This window comes from Arachis ipaensis, chromosome B02 (genome assembly GCF_000816755.2).
Source record: "Arachis ipaensis cultivar K30076 chromosome B02, Araip1.1, whole genome shotgun sequence".
Lineage (NCBI taxonomy): Eukaryota > Viridiplantae > Streptophyta > Magnoliopsida > Fabales > Fabaceae > Arachis > Arachis ipaensis.
The window spans coordinates 71,894,698-71,916,001 of NC_029786.2; the positions used below are offsets into that span (position 1 = coordinate 71,894,698).

At 34.2% G+C, this 21,304-nt stretch overlaps 3 protein-coding genes across 11 annotated transcripts; 2 read left to right on the top strand and 1 right to left on the bottom strand.

Annotated features, from left to right (window-relative positions):
- LOC107627359 lies at positions 4,242–11,689 on the bottom strand. Its single transcript, XM_021116944.1, has 5 exons — positions 11,012–11,689; positions 10,728–10,852; positions 10,221–10,290; positions 9,921–10,085; positions 4,242–5,504 (listed from the first exon to the last, which is right to left on the bottom strand). The coding sequence occupies exons 1-5, from the start codon at positions 11,687–11,689 to the stop codon at positions 4,242–4,244; spliced, it is 2,301 nt and encodes a 766-aa protein (XP_020972603.1).
- Positions 14,252–18,908, top strand: LOC107625432 (calmodulin-like). Of its 9 annotated transcripts, none has more exons than XR_002357588.1 (7): positions 14,252–14,628; positions 15,002–15,057; positions 15,692–15,782; positions 15,879–16,036; positions 16,776–16,868; positions 17,976–18,132; positions 18,388–18,908. XR_002357588.1 is itself a non-coding variant. In XM_021115930.1 (6 exons), the coding sequence occupies exons 1-5, from the start codon at positions 14,556–14,558 to the stop codon at positions 16,851–16,853; spliced, it is 456 nt and encodes a 151-aa protein (XP_020971589.1). In that variant the 5' UTR covers positions 14,252–14,555; the 3' UTR covers positions 16,854–16,868; positions 17,057–17,263. The 9 variants fall into 9 exon arrangements, 3 of the variants coding, with proteins under 3 accessions (XP_020971589.1, XP_020971588.1, XP_020971587.1); XR_002357589.1 differs by having other exon boundaries at positions 18,023–18,132; XR_002357587.1 differs by having other exon boundaries at positions 14,253–14,628; positions 17,992–18,132.
- Positions 20,043–21,304, top strand: LOC107625431 (protein MIZU-KUSSEI 1). The gene has a single exon (XM_016328062.2). It carries the CDS (start codon positions 20,421–20,423, stop codon positions 21,300–21,302), a length of 882 nt encoding a protein of 293 aa, XP_016183548.1. The 5' UTR covers positions 20,043–20,420; the 3' UTR covers positions 21,303–21,304.

Sequence of the window (21,304 nt, forward strand, 5' to 3'; positions counted from 1 at the left end):
TACTCCTCTGTTCTCGGCGCCTTCAGCATCCTCCATTCTCGTCCTGTTGTGCTTCTCTACTGCCCTTCTGCTTCTACTTTTTTGTTGTCGTTCCATTCACCTGAGTCATGTTCCCTTCTTTTGGTTATTCTGTTTAGTCTATCTTGAATCTATTCATGTATTTTGGATATGTTCTTTTATTCTAGAGATGTTCTTGTTCCTATTCTTCAAATTTTTGTTTCAAATAGAATGTTTTTAGGATATTTTATAATTTTTATCCCCTATTTTAATTTTTCTGTTCTTCTATTTTGGATAAGTTCCCAAATTGACTTCAATTTTTGCCCCTATTTTAATTGTTCTAATCTTCTATTTTTGCTCCTATTTTAGTGTTTTAAATTAAAATTCAAAATTTTACTTTCTAGCTCATTTAAGTTATCTTATCCTAAAAATATATCTTAATATTTAAACTTAATACTAAATAATATATTTGGTTCTATTAATTAAATTCAAATTCACATTCCCATGTTGTTTTTTTTAGTTACCAAAAAAAAATTCAAATTCAATTTTTTAATTTAATAAAATAACTTTAATTATTTAAAGAGTATTTTTATCTTTTAAAATTATATGAAAAGTACATTTTAGTTTTTTAAAATCAAATTTAAATTTTAACATTATAAATTTATCAAATGATATCAATCCAAATTAGAATTAGATTTTTAAATAAAAGAAAATATTTTTTACAACGAAAAAAAATATGAATAAAAAAAGATGAATGATAATTAAAGTGAGTTAGGGTTAGATAAAAGTTATATAATTTGTTGTCGGATTGGTTGTTCGAGCTTCTAAGTCAATCGTTAATTTTTATAAGAGCATTTTTATTTTTATAAAATTATCTATAAGAGTATTTGATAAATTAAAATTAATCTAAGACCTCTTAAGATTCATATGGAGCACGCAGATTTTACTAGAGACAGCAATAACAATTTAAATGGTGGCACAAGAAAAGTGTGATCATCAGTAAGTCCTTTCTAATGAATATTGCATTTTATTACATAGTTTCTTTTTCCTTTCACATTAATAGTTATGTGTGGTTTTCTATTCATTTTTTCATAGATTTAAATATATTTCTTGCACATAGTTAGTCGCTATTTTTTGTTTGGACATTAATGTTTCTTCTTCCTTTTATTTTTTTAATTGATATTGGGTTTGATAGTATAAGGAAGATTGTTTTCTACCGTTTCAAAGCTTTCTTCTATTTTACGTATTTTAGAATTTAATAAATTTAAAAAAATATATAGAACCAGAACATTATTATTATTTTCATGTTAGTAATCTCTGCACTTTAATTTATTAGAATACTATTTGTTTTATATTTTTTGTTACAAATAAAATTGTTGAGTAGGATTTTGAAGTGGATGATAAAATGAAAGAAAGAGTAATTTTTTTAAGATGAGCAAGAAAAGCAAGTTGGTGCTGAAGTTCGGATGGTATTTTCCTAAGAATCCACAAAATTGTAGATTTAAGGGTCGTCCAGGTGAGATGGTAAACAAAAACTATTTGTCGCATGAAAGGGTACAATAAAAAATCTTGTCCATTAATAAAAGACATTCAGCAGACCAATGCAACTTCTCCTGACATAAATGGAAGCCCTTTTGAAGAAGGTTTAGATGCAGATGCAAAAATGATAAGAGTTGAGATTAATGATTTGGTTTAATGATTTTCGTACCACAACATGTTAATAATATAATTTTTATTAATAAAAGTGGATATTGATCAATATTTTTATTGAAGGTATCTTGGGCATGTGATATTGAAGAAGATTATATAGAATAAGAATTTTGGGCAGGAGGTTCTGAAGCAAGTGCCGACATGGATAATATTATATGAATTTTTATTATGTGCTAATTGAATAAAACTTGGGTAGTAGAACTTTGTGTATGAATTTTTATGATGAATTTGGTAATTCAATAAAACTTGGTGAATGAAATTCTGAATTTGTTTTGGTGAATAAAATTTGGGAAATAGATTTTTGGGCATCATCTTCTGCAAAGATTTTCTTTTCTTTTCTTTTCTTTTGTTTCTTCTTTTTTGATTTTCTGTCTCACAAGTGTGAAGTATGTGTCTCTGTGTATGTATGTGTGACAGCTTCGATGAAAAAATCTCCTCCTCGAAGAACACCACATGACGAGAAGAACACAAATTTTAGAGGTAGGGTGGGCAGGGTGCGAGATAGTCTCAATTCAGGCTCTGACAGTTGCATGCATTCATGTGTAGTCTCGATTCAGACCCTGCCAGTTGCTGCTAGCGCTGGTTTTCATTGTGGTGGTGAAGAAGAAGAGACCCCATCTGCAAAACAAATAATAATAATAAGAAGAAGAAGAACGAAATTATTTGTAAAAATATTAAATATTAGGGAGCATTTAATAAAATTAAACATATAAATTTGTATTTAATCTACATTATTAGATATAATAATAAAATGATATAACAGTTTAAATTAAAAGTCAGACTAAATGACTAACGTTAGTCCCAAAGATAGTTGGGACCATTACTTTTGTAATCTTTTCCAATTTTTCTTCAACCTTTCTTGTAGCCTCTTTTTTTATTACAAAATTTGAGTAAATTATTAAAATAGTACTTAAAATATACATTGCTAATGAAATAATTTTAAAAAAATTAACAATAGATAAGTCTTTAAAAATTTAAAAATATTACAAAAAGAATTAGATATTAAATATTCTACAAAAAGATAATAGAAATAATATTTTAAAGCAATTTTTATAAAATGTTATTAGAAAAATAAGATCTTTTTATTTTTAAAATTTTGTAATTTTATGTCAAGTGCATTAACAATCTGGCCACTTACTTATGCATATTTTTGAAAGACCTTAAGAATATTTTTCCAACTCTGTTAATCGGTTTTGTTGAATAAAATGAAATCATCAACAAAGAAAATATAGTTAATAGTGGAACACTTTCGATTCAGCTTAAGACCTGTCAAGTCATTATTCATTTTTTTTTGTGTGGAGCATATGGAAAAATTCTTCTGTACATAGAAAAAATAGATAGGAACAGTAGGAATCACCTTATCGTAATTTTTTATATGGTTTAAAGTAACTATGAGATTGTCTTTTCACAATAACAGAATATGAGACTGTCATAATGCATTTTTTAATCCAATCTAGCCATCTTATACAAAATTCAAATTTCTCCATAACTGTTCAAACAAATTTCTATTACACCCGATCGTAGGCTTTGCTTGTATCAATTTTAAGGCCTGCTCTTGATCACCATACCTCTTACTTTTCAAAAAATGCATTAAAATCCTTTATAAGGAAAATTTAAAAAATGTTTACTCTGTAAGTTTTTTATAAAACCAAGTTTTGGATTGAGATTTTGGGAGAATTGGGGAAGAAGAGAGAGAGAGAGAGAATAGTTTGAAAAGAGAAGAAGAGAGAGAGAATAGTTTCTGTATATTGATTCAAAAAGAAAAAATTAAGTAAAATAAGTTACAGATTGCCTACTATTTATATTACTAACTTATCCCTAATTCCTAATTTAATTTAAAGCAATTAATCAATTAAGATAATGATACGCTGACTTAGCAACACTAATTTCTAACAGAATTTGTTATACAAATTTTGTTATACAATCAATTTCAACTTGCCATCATAACTGAATGTATTTTCATCTCCATCATCCTCCCTCAAGTTAGAAGTATTTGAAACCTGTCCAGAGTTGAAAACATTATCATCTTCATCATCCTCCCTTAAACTTATGGCTACATTTAAAATCTGTTCAGATCCTCCCTCAAGTGGGGTATGCAAATCCAGCATGCCCAACTTGGAAGTGAGTGCTTGAAAAGGACCGGGTGCCAAAGCTTTGGTGAGAAGATCAGCTGTTTGATTAGCTGAGTTAATGGGCAGCAACTTCAATATGTCAGCTTGTGCCTTTTCTCTTATAATGTGACAATCCACTTCAATATGTTTGGTGCACTCATGAAACACTAGATTGGTAGCAATGTACATGGCTGATTGATTATCACAATAGAAATTAATAGGTTGCGGATGAGGAAGTTGGTAATCCTGTAGCAAATACAATAACCATTGACCCTCTTTTGTTGCCTGAGCCATGGCTTGATACTCTGCTTCCGAAGAAGAACAAGCCACAGTCGTTTGCTTCTTACTCTTCCAAGAAATGAGAGAAGATCCCAAGAAAAAATAATAACCTGTCACTGATTTTCTAGAATCAGCACAGGTTGCCTAATCCGAATCAACAAAACCAAAGAGACGAAGAGTATTTTGGCATGAGAAAAACAACCCTTTCGCAGGAGCTTGCTTGATGTAACGAAGGATATGTAGAGTAGCCTTGTAGTGTTCATCAGTAGCACAATCAAGAAATTGGCTAAGCTTTCTCACAGAAAATGCAATATCTGGCCGTGTACTAGTCAAATATAGTAACCTTCCAAGTAACCTCCGAAAACATGTTAGGTCCACAAGTTTCGTGCCATTCTCTTTAGAAATTTTACCATTATAAAGCATAGGAACACTGGCTGGTTTTGCCTCTAACATCCCATACTCCTCAAGTAAGTCAAGTGTGTACTTACGTTGATATAAGGCAATGCCTTGGGAACTACGTGCCACTTCCATACCAAGAAAAAATTTTAGCTTTCCCAAGTCTTTGATGCTAAACTCAGCATCCAATGCTTTTTTGATAGTCTCAATTTCAACCATATTGTCTCCAAATAAAATTAAATCATCCACATATACAAGAATTACAGCCAGACCATTATTAGTGTGTTTGGTGAAGAAAGAATGATCATGGCTTGATTTGATGAAGTCATGTTGTTGAAGAAAGCCACTGAGACGCAAATTCCACTGCCGACTAGCCTGTTTGAGACCATACAAAGACTTGTCAAGCCGACAAACTGCACTATTGGGAACAACAAGGCCTTGTGGAGGAAGCATATATACTTCTTGTAACTCACCATGCAAAAAGGTGGTATTCACATCCAGCTGGTGTAATTCCCATCCTTTTGCTGCTACCAAAGTGAGTAGAAGTCTCAATGTAGTGAGCTTTACAACCGGACTAAATGTATCAAAGTAATCATAGCCAGCTTGTTGACTAAAACCTCGAGCCACAAGTCGAGCTTTATGCCTTTCAACACTTCCATCGGGATTGAATTTAACCTTGAAGACCCACTTGCAACCAATGGCACGCTTTCCCGGAGGCAAAGAAGTAATTTTCCAAGTTTTGTTCTTCTCAAGAGCGAGTAACTCCGCACTAATTGTATTTCTCCAACACTCGTGCACAACAGCTTGTTCATAAGTCTTCGGCTCAACTGTAGTAGTTATAGCAAGGGAAAATGCTCTATGGATGGGGGAGAGCCACCCATAATCCACCATTTGAGATAGTCCATATTTCCTTGAACATGATTGGATATTTGAGCAACCTGTGTCAACCAACATGCAATGATAGTCTTGTAGGTAATTAGGTGGCTTTCTAATGCGGGTGGATCTTCTAGGCTGAATATAATGGGATGAACTAGGTTGAGATGCATGATGATGTGAAATTGGTGTACTATGAGATGCATTTGTGGGCTCATGATGTATATGTTGAGACCTTAAGTCATGAAATTGTAGCGGACAAGATGTAGAGGAATGTAATGGGGATGAAGGATAATGCAAATTTAATGAATTATCAACAAAAGGATCAATGTCATCAAAATTATAAGTAACGTTATGCTTGGGAGCAAAATCAGCTTGACTTTTTTGAGGAATTGTTTGAGTGAATTTATATGGAAAACAAGCTCATAAAATTCTACATTTCTAGACAAATATGTTTCCCTAGTGTGAAGATCAAATAGAACATACCCTTTAATGCTGATTTGATAACCAAGAAATACACTTTTTTGTGCCCTTGAGTCAAATTTTTTTCTTCCTTGTGAAATGGTGGATGCATAAGCCAAACAACCAAAAATTTTAATATGATTTATGTCAGCATTTTTGTTAAATAAAACTGCAAAGAGGGTTTGATTCTTCAAAACTGGACTTGGTAATCTATTTATTAAATGTACAGCTTGACTAATGGCATAATTCCAAAAACACTTTGGTAAACCAGATTGAAAAAACAATGCCTTGCAACATTTAGTATGTGTTGATGTTTTCTCTCAACAATACCATTTTGTTGGGGCGTTTCAACACAAGAAGTTTGATGAATGATGCCATGTAAATTGTAAAAAGAAGTGATTTTAAACTCAGGATCATTATCCGAGCGAATGGTCTTAACTTGGGTTTGAAACTGAGTTTTAACATAGGTTATAAAATTTTGTATCAAAGTGCTTGCCTCTGATTTTAACTTCATGAAATAAACCCAAACAAATCTTATTTTATCATCCACAATTGTTAAAAAATATTTAAAACCTTGTAAAAAACTGATGCTATAGGATCTCAAATATCCATATGCAAAAGATCAAAATTATTTTGGCTTCTTGATTCACTAAGAGGAAATGGCATATGCTTTTGCTTTGCAAAATGACAAGAGTCACAAGGTATATCAAAATCAATTTTATTGCACTGTATAGAAGGATAAATTTGTTTTATTATTTCTAATTTGCTTTGTGGTACATGGCCTAGCCTATAATGCCACAAATCATTATTTGAAAAATTTGAAAAATATTGATTTTGTGCAATTGTATCTGCAAACCTAGTTTTCAAGCTAAGTGCTATACTTTTGCTGCAATTTCCTGAATTTACTGTATGCAATACAAACAACAACAAAGCCTTGTCCCACTAAGTGGGGTCGGCTACATGAATCAAACGACGCCATTGTGCTCTGTCATGTATCATGTCTACAGAGAGACTGTTTACATGTAGATCTCGTTTGACCACCTCATGGATGGTCTTCTTAGGTCTTCCTCTGCCTTTCGCCCTTTATCCATCTTCCATCTCATCCACCCTCCTGACTGGATGTTCTATCGGTCTTCTTCTCACATGTCCAAACCACCTGAGACGCGATTCAACCATCTTTTCCACAATGGGTGCTACTCCAACTCTCTCCCTTATATCTTCATTCCTTATTTTATCCAATCGCGTATGACCACTCATCCATCTCAACATCTTCATCTCTGCCACACTCAGCTTATGTTCGTGCTCCTCTTTAGCTGCCCAACACTCCGTACCATACAGCATAGCCGGTCTTATAGCGGTGCGATGGAATTTATCTTTAAGTTTTAAAGGCACTTTTTTGTCGCATATAAAACCAGATGCGCTCCGCCATTTTGACCAACCTGCTTGGATCCTATGATTTACATCCTGTTCAATCTCTCCATTATCCTGTATGATGCACCCAAGATACTTAAAACTTTTAACTTTTCGTAGGATGTTTTCTCCAATCTTCACCTCTATAATGGGGTTTTCCCTTCTCCGACTGAACTTACATTCCATATATTCCGTCTTGCTATGGCTTATGCGCAAACCATACACTTCTAGAGCTTCTCTCCATAACTCCAACTTCTTATTTAGGTCTTTCCTTGACTCTCCCATAAGGACGATATCATCGGCAAAAAGCATGCACCATGGCATAGGCTCTTGGATGTGCTCTGTGAGTACTTCCAAGACTAATGTGAAAAGGTATGAACTTAAGGATGATCCCTGGTGTAATCCTATACCAATAGGAAATTCCTCTATCACACCACCTTGAGTCTTCACACTAGTTGTGGCCTCATCATACATGTCTTTAATTGCCCGAATATATGCGATCCTTACTCTCCTCTTTTCTAAAACCTTCCATAAGACCTCCCTTGGTACCATATCATACGCTTTTTCCAAATCAATAAACACCATATGTAGATCCTTTTTATTACTATGATACCTCTCCATCATCCTTCTTAATAAGTATATCGCTTCAGTGGTAGATCTGCCTGGCATAAATCCAAATTGGTTCTCTGTTACTTGTGTCTCTTTTCTCAACCTCCGTTCTATCACCCTTTCCCATAACTTCATAGTGTGACTCATAAGCTTAATCCCTCTATAGTTTTCGCAACTTTGTATATCCCCCTTATTCTTGTAGATAGGTACCAAGGTGCTCTTTCTCCACTCATCAGGTATCTTCTTTGACCTTAAAATCTCATTAAAAAGCATGGTTAACCAGTTGATGCCTTTTTCTCCAAGACCCTTCCAAACCTCAATCGGGATATTATCAGATCCTGCTGCCCTGCCATTTTTCATCTGCTTTAGAGCCTCTTTTACCTCGAAGTCTCGAATCCTTCGATAGTAGTCAAAGTTTTGATCTTCTTCCCTTGTGCATAATCGACCAAGGCTCGGAAGAGTCTTCTGTCCCTCATTAAATAACTCGTAGAAGTAGCTATTCCACCTTTCATTAATCTTCTCCTCTTGAGCCAATACCTCTCCATCCTTATCCTTTATGCACTTAACCTGATCCAAATCTCTCGTTCTTCTTTCCCGGCTCTTTGCGATTTTATATATACCTTTTTCTCCTTCTTTCATGCCCAAAGACTGGTAGAGACCCTCATATGCTCTTGTTCTTGCTTCACTTACAGCTACTTTTGTCTCTTTCTTAGCCGCCTTATATTTTTCCCAATTATCTGCATTGCGGCATAAAGACCACTCTTTAAAGCATTCCCTTTTTATCTTTATCTTTTCTTGTATACTCGTATTCCACCACCAGGACTCCTTGTCTCTTGGTCCTATTCCTTTAGATTCACCAAAACTTTCTTTTGCTGTTCTTCTAATAACTTCTGCCATCTCCCTCTACATCTTTTCCGCGCTTCCATTCCCATCCCACTTTGCCTCTTCTCCTACCTGTCTTAGGAAGCTTCTTTGTTCCTCACCTTTCATCCGCCACCACCTCGTCCTTGGGTTCTTCGTATGATGTCTTTTCCTCAACTTTTGCTCAACGCAAAAATCCATGACGAGCACCCTATGTTGTGTTGTCAAACTCTCTCCCGGGATAATTTTACAGTTAATGCAAAATTTTCGATCGACTCTCCTCAACAAGAAGTAGTCAATTTGAGAGCTTGTCATGCCACTCTTATAGGTTATAAGATGTTCGTCTCTCTTTTTAAAACATGTATTTGCGATGAGAAGATTAAAGGTTGAGGAAAAGTCCAAAATAGTTTTACCCTCGGCATTGATCACCCCGAAACCATGGCCTCCGTGAATACTCCCATATCCAGTCACTTCTCTCCCAACATGGCCATTTAAATCTCCTCCTAAGAAAATTTTATCTCTCAAAGGTATGCCTTGAACCAAACTCTCAAGATCCTCCCAAAACCTTATCTTGTGTTGTTTGTCCGAACCCACTTGCGGTGCATAGGCGCTAATCACATGGAAAGCACCTCCCTCCACCACAAGTTTGATAGAGATGATCCGATCTCCCACCCTCTTGACATCCACTACGTCCTTCTTCCACTGCTTATCCACAATTATTCCAACCCCATTCCTATTCTTCACCTTTCCAGTATACCAAAGTTTGAAACCAAAAGTATCCAACTCCCTAGCCTTTGCACCAACCCATTTCGTTTCTTGTAGGCACATAATGTTAATCTTCCTCCTTGTCATGGTGTTCACCACCTTCATGGATTTTTCTGTTAGAGTGCCTATGTTCCATGTCCCAAATCTCAACCTTCTGTCGCTTCGACCTTTACCTTTTACTTTGTGAACTAGCTTATTTACCCTCGTCCGTTCACGAAAACGCGAGAACCCTTGCTCATTTAACACTACATCCGGGCACTGATGCAGCGGCTCTTGCTTTGACACCGTACTCGACCCATACGGCGCGTTGCTTCCGGGCAACGACCTAGATTTAGCGCAATAATGTCTTTGATTCATGTCATGGGGGTTCGGCTATATTTTTATGTTAGTTGCCGAAGACCTAACACAACCATCCTCCTTTATCCGGGCTTGGGACCGGCTATGTACTGCAAGTGTAACATAGGCAGAGTTATTTACTGTATGCAATGAATGTCCTAAATGCTTTGTATCTACTGTCTCCAATGTTGGAATGCCTAATTGAGATGGTGAATGCATCATGTACAACCCTCTTTTTGCTCTAACTGTGCCAATCATCTTCAAGGAATTCTGGCTCTGTATCTCACAATATTGGTTAGTAAAAACACATTGACAATGCAAGCTTTTTGTAATTTTGGATATGGAAATTAAATTAAAGTTGAAACTTGGTATATACAGCACATCATTGAGATAAAATGTGTTTGAAAATACCATAGTTCCACTTATTCGTGCTATTGTTTGTGTCCCATTTGGTAACTTGACCAGAATTGGCCTAATATGCCTAAAAGTAGTAAAAAAATGCATTGAGTGTGACACATGATCTGTGGCACCTATGTCTAGCACCCAAGAGTTTGAAAAAAAAGTTTTTACTGACAATAAATGTGCAATATGGGAGCTCATGCAAAGTGTATAAGTCTCTAAAATTATACCTCTCTTTTCTGCATTGGTGTGGCAGGTTTCTCTCATATTTGATCATTGACAAGGCTGTGTACACTCCTGTTGAAGAAAAGTAAGCAGTGCGTTTCTCAAATTTTGATTAGACAAAGATTGAACATCACTCTCCTTCTCTTCTTTCTCTGTACAACCACTATTTCCTTCAATTTCAGTAGCTATCTGATTTGTCACAGCTGCATTGTTCACTTTTCGTGATAATTTTTGTCTTTGGAGGTGGGGTGAGAACCCATGTTTGTGGTAACAAGTATCCATAAGGTGTCCTACCTTATGACAATATGAACATGTCTTAGATGAGCTCCTTCCACCACCTCTTCCAGTTCTCCCTGCTCGTCCTCCTCGTCCTCATCCTCTAGGAACATAGTTGTTAAAATTGTGCACTGAATTGGCCACTGTAGCAAATTTCTAACCTCCTAATATGGACCATGAAGCTACCTTTCTTGTTGAGTAAGCAAAGAGAACACTTCATTGATAGTAGGAAGAGGTCTCATAAGCATTATTTGGGATCTCACAATCCCATATTGCTCATTCAAGCCTCTCAAGAATCTTACCGCATAATTCTCTCTTCTGTAATTCCTCATTATTTGAAGACCACAATCACACTCTTTATTGCAATCCTTGCATTTAGGAACTGGCTGGAAACTTTCAATTTCTTCCCAAACTGCCTTCATCTTCGTGTAGTATCCTGTGATGGTTAGATCTCCCAGATTCATTGTGTATAATTTTTCTTCTAACTCAGCAATCTTAAACAAATCTCCATGATAATACCTGTGCTTTAAATCAACCCACAGATCTACAGCAATCTCATTCCAAGCTACACTCTGTGCAATTTCAGTACTCAATGACAAATTAATCCAGGCTACAACATATGTGTTGCATTTATCCCAAGCTATAAAAGTTGGATCATTCTTATTCGATTTTTGTATAGTTTCATCAATGAATCCTAGTTTGTTCTTTGATTTCAAGGCTAACCTCATAGCTCTAGACCAGGAATTATAGTTCTGAGTGTTCAAAGTAATAGTAACAATAGAGATTCCTAGATTCTCACCTGGATGTAAGTAATAAACACTTGATGGATCTGATAAGAAATTAGCACTTGATTTTGCTCTTGATAGTTGCATATTTGAGAGTTTGCTCAAAATCCGTGCTAAGCTTTGAAGTTCCACTGGAGAAAACTCTGAATCTGGAGTTTGATTTATCTCAGGATCTGAACTGGGGTTGTTTGCCATTGTGACCAAACCACAGTTCCAATTGCATCAACGACACCCTTTCTTCAATCTCGATTTTTCATGCTCACCGCACCATGATAAAACCAAGTTCTGGATCGAGATTTTGGGAGAAGAATTGGGGAAGAAGAGAGAGAGAGAGAGAGAGAATAGTTTGAGAAGAGAAGAAGAAGAGAGAGAATAGTTTCTGTATATTGATTCAGAAAGAAAAAATTAAGTAAAATAAGTTACAGATTGCCTACTATTTATATTACTAACTTATCCCTAATTCCTAACTTAATTTAAAGCAATTAATCAATTAAGATAATGATATGCTGACTTAGCAACACTAATTTCTAACAGAATTTGTTATACAAATTTTGTTATACAATCAATTTCAATTTGTCATCATAACTGAATGCATTTCTATCTCCATCAGTTTTAACAAGCAATTTTTTTGGATGGTTCCATATTGCACCAAAGGTAGTCTCCATTGTTCCACCTCTAAATCTCTATTTGCCATAAGTCTCCCGATTAGACTTCTGTGGCAGTTTTCTAATAAATCACATTCACATCCACCTCTTTAAGAAAAACAATATCCTCTTTCTCAAAACTTATTAGATTAGAATTTTGAGTTTTTCTTAATTACTTCTTTCAATGCCATTCGTTGCTTCTTGTTGTTTGATTCCGGTTTCTCTATAAAGGTCCTGGCGGAACAAAGGTTTCAAATCACTCAGGGCACAATAGTAGAGTACAATACTCTCTTTAAATTAGCTTAACCATTCTTAAAAATTCAAATTATTTGACCATACCTACCATATTTTCAGAATTAAAATACAGTGATACATGGTAGCGAGAACCCACTAATAACATAATCCCCAATATAATTACACGTCACACATATGTGGTTAATCTTCCATATGTTTCTCCTATCTAATTGGAAAATGTTAGTTGTACAATAAAATTCAGCCTTTATTAAGCCTTTAAATCTAATATTTTATTATTTTAAGTTTTTAATTAATCATATTTTCTATTTTTAAGGAATTACTTTTATTTTTAATACTTATCACCGTAAAATTTGTAACCACTTGCAATACATTGATTTTTTGCAAAGCAAACCATAAAACTTGTAACAATTTTTCGTATACTAATTTTTAAAAAATCAGTGAAGTTTTCAAAATCAATTAAACTCACTTCAAATTTTTTTTATTCAAAACATTCAAAACTCATGTCAAAAACACATCTAAAATTAAATAAGCGATATAAACACATTTAAAATTATGTATTAACACATTGTTATTGTAGTTCTAAATTACATATTGAACACAGACAAAATTAAACTCAAATACACATCCAAAATTATAAGAATGTACTCTAAATATTTTATTAACACATCCAAAATTCATGTAAAAAAACTTATATATGTACATAAGAACATGATAAACAACATAAACACATCTAATATTATAAGAATGCACTCTAAATATGTTATCAACACATTCAAAATTCATGTAAAAAAATTTATATATATACATAAGAACATAATAAACAACATAAACACATCCAAAATTAAGTATTGACACATCTAAATTAAGTTAACATTACAAGTCCCAAATCAAATATATCAGTGAAAAAAATTAAAATCACAAACACATTTAAAAAAAATAAAACACAAACATATGCAATATTATACATAAATTGAAAAAAATAGAACCTTTTATTAAATGAAAAAAGAGATAACATATCTCCATGAATGAACTTAACCAAATTTTTTTAGAATTTTGCAAGCAGAACTACCAGAAACAGAGAAGAAGTGCGGAGGAAGAGGCGGTTGTGCGTGGTGCGAGGGAGGATACTATGGACGGGGAGGAGCCCATCGATGGAGGAGGTGTGGGGATGTGCGTGCGTCGCGAGGGAGGTGCGCGTCGCGAGGAGGAATGCGTCGTCGAAGGAGGAGATCGTCGCAGAGGAGGTGTGCAACGCGGGAGAAGACGGAAGCGGTCACATATGAGGAGGGGGAAGCGCTGCAGTTCTAGATCTTTACGGAAGGAAGATTTTAGTAGTGATAAAAATTTGATTTGGGATATTTAGGATCTTATTTGGGATTTGTTAGGATTTATAAGTTTTAAATTTAAATTTTGAATTTGAATTTTAGTTAATCTGTTTGTGTAGATTTGTATTTAAATTAAAAAAAATAATAAATCTATTTTGACGTGTTTGTTTTAATTTTTTTTAAATTAATGTAATAAAAAGGCTGAATGAAGGACTAATTTAAAGGACACCTAGTTAAATTGTATCTAATTTTACTAGGAACCAACTTGAAGTATAACTAATTATAGTCAACTAGTTAAAAAACATACTAGTTACATAAAAAAAATAAAAATAAAAATAACTTCCCATTACTTCTATTTTCTGAAATTTTAAAATTAGAAACAAAAAAAGTTAACTGAATTGAGTTGGATTATATCACTACAAGACTTTAATATATTTGTGGGTATTTTTTAAAGGGGAGTTTTGAAAACCTCCACAGTACGTTTTATATGTGACATTTTAATAAACCTCCACAGATTAACAATAAACTCCACTGTTATAATTACCACATAATTAAAACTCCTTAAAAATCCAATGAAACACTGACGAGAGGGAACGGAAGAGTGAGAGCTCAGAGAATCCCTAAGCTCGCTATAGGCATCTCCATCGCCATCTCTGCCGCCGCCTCCGCCGCTATTGCCGTCATCGCTGCCGCTAGAGTTCATCTCTTTTCTGCTTCTACCATAAAGCTACTGAGATCGAGCCAAGGCTCCTCCTTCATCAGCGCGTTTACAGATCTAATCATAACAAGCATTTGAGATCAAGAGAAAGTGCCTCTTCGGTCAACTTTTCTCCGCCAATGACGCTCGTGTTCTCCATCGGCATTCTATCCCTTTTGTACACTCTTCTTTCCACTCATTCTCAATTTGATGGTTCTCCTTCTCTTTTTCCTTGTTTTTTTGTTTTTCATTCGCAGATTTTGAATGCTTTGTTATGTGATATAACATTCGATGAGTTTTATTATCTCTTAATGGATAACATTGTTTCAAATTCTCAAGCATTCCAAGTGTTTGATGAATTGTTTATTCTCTTAATTGAAATCCTGATAAATTAATTTGCTAATTTTTTAAATTTGATTTTGTGACACTCTTTTATTTTGATACATTTGAAATCCTGATATATTGATTTTATTTAGAAATAGCTATGTTGCATGAGGTGTTTGTTAAATCTCAAATTGGCTATTTCTATGATCACATAAACTGCACCTCCTCTGCTGAATGAAGATAATTATCACATGATGCTTAGGTTTTTCCCCAAGACAACTGTGGATGTTTTTGCATTGGTGCTGGAATTTGGAGGCAGTAAGCTTTCATTTCATAATGTATTTCTGCTTAGAAATAGCTATGTACTACTTTTCTTTCTAATCCTGCTCATACTCATCAATTGCAAAACATTTTATATATGAATATGGATATTATAAAGTATGGTCTCCTTTTTTTTTATTACTTTTAATCATTTGTTTCTGAGGTTGGTTGTTGCTTCTTAAACTGTAGTCTAGTATTTTAGTGTCTGTAATTTTGGTCAAAATTAGTATGCGTTCAAACTTCAAAAGTCTCTCTTAAGTTGAGTATCATGTATTTTGCATTTTTAGACAAAATATATTATTATGCCCGTCATAGTAACAATCAATCACTATAATAATCAACACTACAGAAGAAAGAAAAAAAATATAATGTGCTTCAATATTGTATGCTTTTTTGGTGAGCTTCCTTGAAAGTTGGGCTTTCCATTTTGATGCTTGCAGAGTCTAAGCCAGGCTGAAGAATCATTTTGTTTCAGCAATGGCATGTCCTTTATTTTTACTTCAGCTACATGTTTGTAGTAATTTATTGAATCTTCTTGTGCCATTTTATATAAACACAATGAACAACACATTTATCATTATATAATATATATCGTGTTTGTGTTTTCATTTATTATTCCATTTCCAAACAGAAATTTAATTTCATGGCACCAGATGCATTGACAGAAGATCAAGTTGCTGAATTCCGAGAAGCTTTTAGCTTCATTGACAAGGACCATGATGGTGTGTATATTTTTCTTTTTTATCCCAAACTCTTTCTTGGATTAAAGAGTTTCATTTGTTTTTTAAACTGATTTGAATGAAAGTGTATGTATATAGGATTTATTAGCGTGGATGAATTGGCAACCATTATTAAATCATTGGAAGGTAATGCAACAAAAGAAGAAATCCAACATATGATTAGTGAAGTTGATATTGACGGAAGTGGGAGCATAGATTTTGAAGAGTTCATCAATATCATGGCTACAAAAATGAAGGTAAACATGCCTAATCTGTCTTGGAATTTGGAAACTAAAATTGGTTACTTAATGTTGGATGGATTTGGCAGGAAAATTTGGCTGAGGAGCTAAAAGAAGAATTCTATTTAAATTTTATAAATAACTATTTGCTCCTCGTCAAGAAGGATCAACAGGGACACAGGGAAGCAAGTTTAATGAAAATGAGGCTCTCCATAGAACGGTTCAAGTTTAGCTTTTATAGAGCAAGTCAGCAAGGAAAGATCATTATTTTACACACTTCATGAACTTACAGCAAATTCCAAATTAAAGCACTACCACAGGTCCTAAATAAGTGTCCAAATCCAAAATTTCACCTTAAACAGAACCTAGAAAAGTACTGTAAAGCAGCTATTAATTATTCTGGCCTCCTTCTCCTGCATATACAAGGCCAAGAAGGTAGAACATCCTAATTCATAACGTAAATAGTTGATCAATTATGAAGTGCATGTAGAAGTCAATTTCCCCAAGTCTTTTGGTTTTTAAGTTACAACTATCATTCTGATGTAGTTTGCTTAAAAAATAAGCTGATCCAAAATCTTTATCGACCACAGAAAATCAACTCAGTTATTATAGTAATGTGATCTTTTTTCTTTTTCATCAGTCTCAGACACTGAATCCCTCAGAACAGAGGCACTGTTTATGAGCCTCGATCCTTCGAACCAATTTTTTTTTCTTTTTCTTTTTCTGTATCCTGATATTTGAATTTTATTGCATGCAGGCGGGTGCGAAAGTAAATATTAGTGCTGGTGGAACAACTCCTTTACACATTGCAGCTGATTATATTACAATGCTATAATTAAAAGTTTGATTGGTAAGATTTGTCATTGTTAGTTGGTTTGATATTATGCCTGTGTTTGGATTAGCTTATTTTGTGTTCATAACGGTTTATAAGCAAAGTTTTACTAGAGATTTGGGTGAAGAATATTGTTGCACAACTAAAATTATCTGCCAGAAATTTTATCACAACTAAAATTTTATCTTTTTTTTAAGGGTTTGAAGACAAAGGGTGTGGAGTAAGTCCTGTCTCATACCTAAGGCTGCGTTTGTTTTTAGAGACAGGACAGAACATGACACTGAAACGGAGACAATAGAACGGAGACACTAAAAATTATCTTTTGTGTATTGTGTTTGGATACGATGAACAAGACACTAATGTAATGTCTAGTATTATGTTTGGATACACATGGACAAGACTAAAATATTATATGAAATGACTAAAATAGTCCTGTGATTCCAAATTTTCTACATCAATACAAATTAATTTAATAAAAAATAAGAGTACGTAGGAGTACAGACTTTCTTTAAATTATATAAAATCAATTACAATTTATAAATTATTTTTTAGCATTTTAAAAGATCAATTTTACTTTTGCTAATATTTATCTTTCAAAAGTTTCAAGATTAATTATTTTTGTTATTATTTTTATTACAAATCAAATAATATAATATAAGGTTAAAATGATATTGAAGTAAAACGATAAAAAGAAAAGAATTATCTACCCCCAAAAAAAATTATACAGAAAGGAGAGAGTACCTGGAAAAGAAAGTGATAGAGGAAGAACAAGAAGAAAAAAGTATCTCTGAACAACGCAATAGGAAAATAAGAAGGGGTAACAGTGGAAAAAAAGGAAAACAAAATTTATAAAATTGTTCGTGTCCACTCTTTCAAATTTTGTGTTCATCATTGTCCTTCGTAAAAGAATGGACACAAAAGTATAAAACTGTCTCGGAGACAATATGTCCACTGTCCATGTCTCTGCTTCCAAACACTTTTTAAACAAGTGTTGTCTATGTCTCCGTGTCCTGCCCTCGAAAACAAACGCTACCTAAGAGTCGACTTTGTAGAACCCAATGCATTGTTTGTGTTGGCAAGTATCTGAGTCAATTGTTGCTTGATTTTAATAATTTCATAATGCAGAAATTTCATAATGCAGAAAATTGAACTTGCTTTTGTTTGGGATGAAGCTGAAGAAGAAGAAAAGGAATTGGCATTAGTGAAGCAAAAGATTAAGAGCAGTCATGATGTCTTGAATGATCCTTGTCTTTTGAAGGAAGAAACTCCCAACAATGAAATGGTAATATGACCTTTGCTTCCGTTTTCGTTTTTCTTCTCAAGTAGAAGTATTGGTTGATAAATTCCACATATTAATAAGTTACTGAATATTGTTTTATTTGTTTATACTTTATGGAACTACTTATGGAACTAAAATCTGTACTGCATCGTTATACGAATAATCTCACCTGAAAGTCTATATTTTTACAAAAACCTAATGGTGTAAATGCTATATCAAATAACCATAAATATAATATTAGTTATTTTTATGTTGCAGAGTAAAGCAAGGGATTTGCAGTTAACTGTAAGAGATGCACTTAAAACCAAAAAGGAAGAGTCTCGGAAAGAGTTAGAAACTCCTTTACACATTGTGCTAAAACACTGTTGGACTCTCCTTGTAGTGTATTTGTTGGAATAAATGAAGTCTCAGCTCAAAGTTGCTGTCGTTGTTGCTATTAGCTAGCTCTGGATTCAGCACTTATTTCATGGTTAGTGCCACCATTGACATTTATACATTTGTTTAGTTTAGTATTATAACTACTTGTAGAGCAATTGGTAATTGACTCTGATTGATATCACTACACTAGAAGGATAACTTAATATTAATGATATTTAAGCATTTTTATTTGATATAGTAAGAAGTGTATTGTTTTAGTGATTACTAGAGACTTTTATATAATTAGATGATATTGAAATTGTTGTTTTATTTAATTTTTAAAGAAAAATAGTAATAGTTGTGTAGAACAATACCATATGCAATTATGTTTGGAACTATTGACATTGAGAATTTTTTTTATATATAGAGTTATGTCTTATATTGAGAAATTATTATAAAAGATTTAATTTTTAAATTTTGATATTAAAAAATAAATTTTTAATTTGATAGTATTTAAATGAGATGAGATTAATGAATGATGTGAAATTAAAAATAAATAAATAATTACAGAATTTGTGGGGGTTTGAAAATCTCACAAAATAGTTAATTTCTTTATTTAAAAAATTAATTTGTAGGGATTTTTAACTGCCACAAAAGTGATTTAAAATCGCCACAAAAATTCAATATTAAACTCCCACTAAACACACACAAAACCTCTACTGAATAGATTGTGGAGGTTTTTAAAAACCCCATAAAAGATCTCGTGGCACCTCAAATTTTGGGAGTTTCAAAAACCTCCACAAATCATTCGGTGAGGATTATAAACCTCCACAAATAAAAAAAAAAAAAAACTGTCACAAATAAACAAATACCTTATAATGGAGTATAGTTAGTTCTCTAAAATTTTTCATATCTATATTAGTCTCACATAAATGTCAATCATAAAATGTTCTCTCTCCCATTTATTTTTTCCGTTAACTTCTAACATTTAGCATATAGACCCAAATGGTTTTACTTAAATTTTCACAAAATCTATATATTATAAAATAAATAGTCAAATTAATCCTTAAAATATTATTCGTCTTTTAAATTGGTCTTCAAAATCTTTTTAATCAAATTTATTTTTTAAAAATTTTAAATTAGTCATGTTAGTTCTTTCGTCATTTTGTTTGTTGATGGCGTCAAAATTTGCTAATGTAACACGTTAAGTGACATCCCAATACACATCTAAGATTTTTAATTAACTATCAATATAATAAGTTTATAAAATTAGATCAAATCAAAACTTAATTGGGGAGAGAACTTGAGACATTGAAATTCTTCAATTTAGAGTTAATTTGTTCTAATTTTATAAACTAATCATATTAATACTCAATTAAAATTTTTAGGTGTGTTGGGATGTCACTCAACGTGTTATATTAATAAATTTTCACACGACAAAATGACAAAAAGACTAACATAATAACATAATTAATTTAAAATTTTTAAACAATAAATTTTATTAAAAAAATCTTCCAGACCAATTTAAAGAACAAATAATAACCGTTTACTCATATATTATAATAATGTTGGACTGTAGAGTAGGACCCTTAAAAGAAGGTGGAAAAAAAATCACTCGTCAAGCAACAAAACTAAAGTCCAACAAAAATGATGATGATGAAGCACAAGCTTCCACATCCCCCTTTATATTCCTCCCCTCCTGCTCCCGACGCCAACACTATTATCACCCTTGTCGGCCCCCTTTTAAACCCCTCCCCCCTCTCTCCTCTTTTCTCTCGTTCTCTGATCTCTCTCTCTTCGTTAGAAGCTTCAATCACACTCTTCCTAACCAACACCTTTCTTTCCCAAAAAACTCAATACCTTCATTCTCTTTAGAACTTCAACCTTCTCCATTTCCATAACAAACTAAAGTAATTAACAGTCACGTATACATCATGAGAAAACAAGAACAAAACCTCATCCTCCAAATAAGCACCAGCACCATCACCACAAGATTAACAAGCACCAGAAGAATAACCCCTTCCAACCACCACGCCCTCTTCCGCCTCTCCGACCCCGACGACGTTGCCGAAAAGCTCCTCGTACGGCGAGGTTCCTCCCCCTCCATCTCCTCCTCCTCCTCCTTCAAGAATAACCAATCATCACCACCACCAACAACAAGAACAAGAACCAACAACAACAACAAACTCTCAGTTCTAATGCGCTCTTTCCTGTGCATCTTCACCTTCCCTACAATGATCCCAGCATGCAAATTTTTCACTATACCTTCCAACTTCTCCATAACCCCTTCCACTGGTCGAAAAGTCACCGGAACACTCTTCGGCCACCGCCGCGGCCACATCTCCTTCGCCGTCCAGCTCGACCCGCGGGAGGAGCCTCTCCTCCTCCTCGAGCTCGCCATCTCCACCACCTCTCTCGTCAAGGAGATGTCCTCCGGCCTCGTCCGCATCGCGCTCGAGTGCGAGAAGGTCCACGCCGCCGCCTCTCACGGCGGCCGGCACAGGAAGCTCTTCCAGGAGCCGGCCTGGACTATGTACTGCAACGGTAGGAAGTGCGGTTACGCGGTGTCGCGCACGTGCGGGGAGCGTGAGTGGCACGTGCTGAGAACCGTTCAGAGTGTGTCCGTTGGCGCGGGCGTAATACCGCTGCTGGAAGACGGGGAGAAAGAGAGCAACGGCGGGTCAGAGGGCGAGTTGATGTACATGAGAGCGAGGTTTGAACGAGTCGTTGGAAGCCGTGACTCGGAAGCTTTTTACATGTTGAATCCTGATGGTAGTGGAGGACCTGAACTCAGTATTTTTCTTTTGAGAATATGATC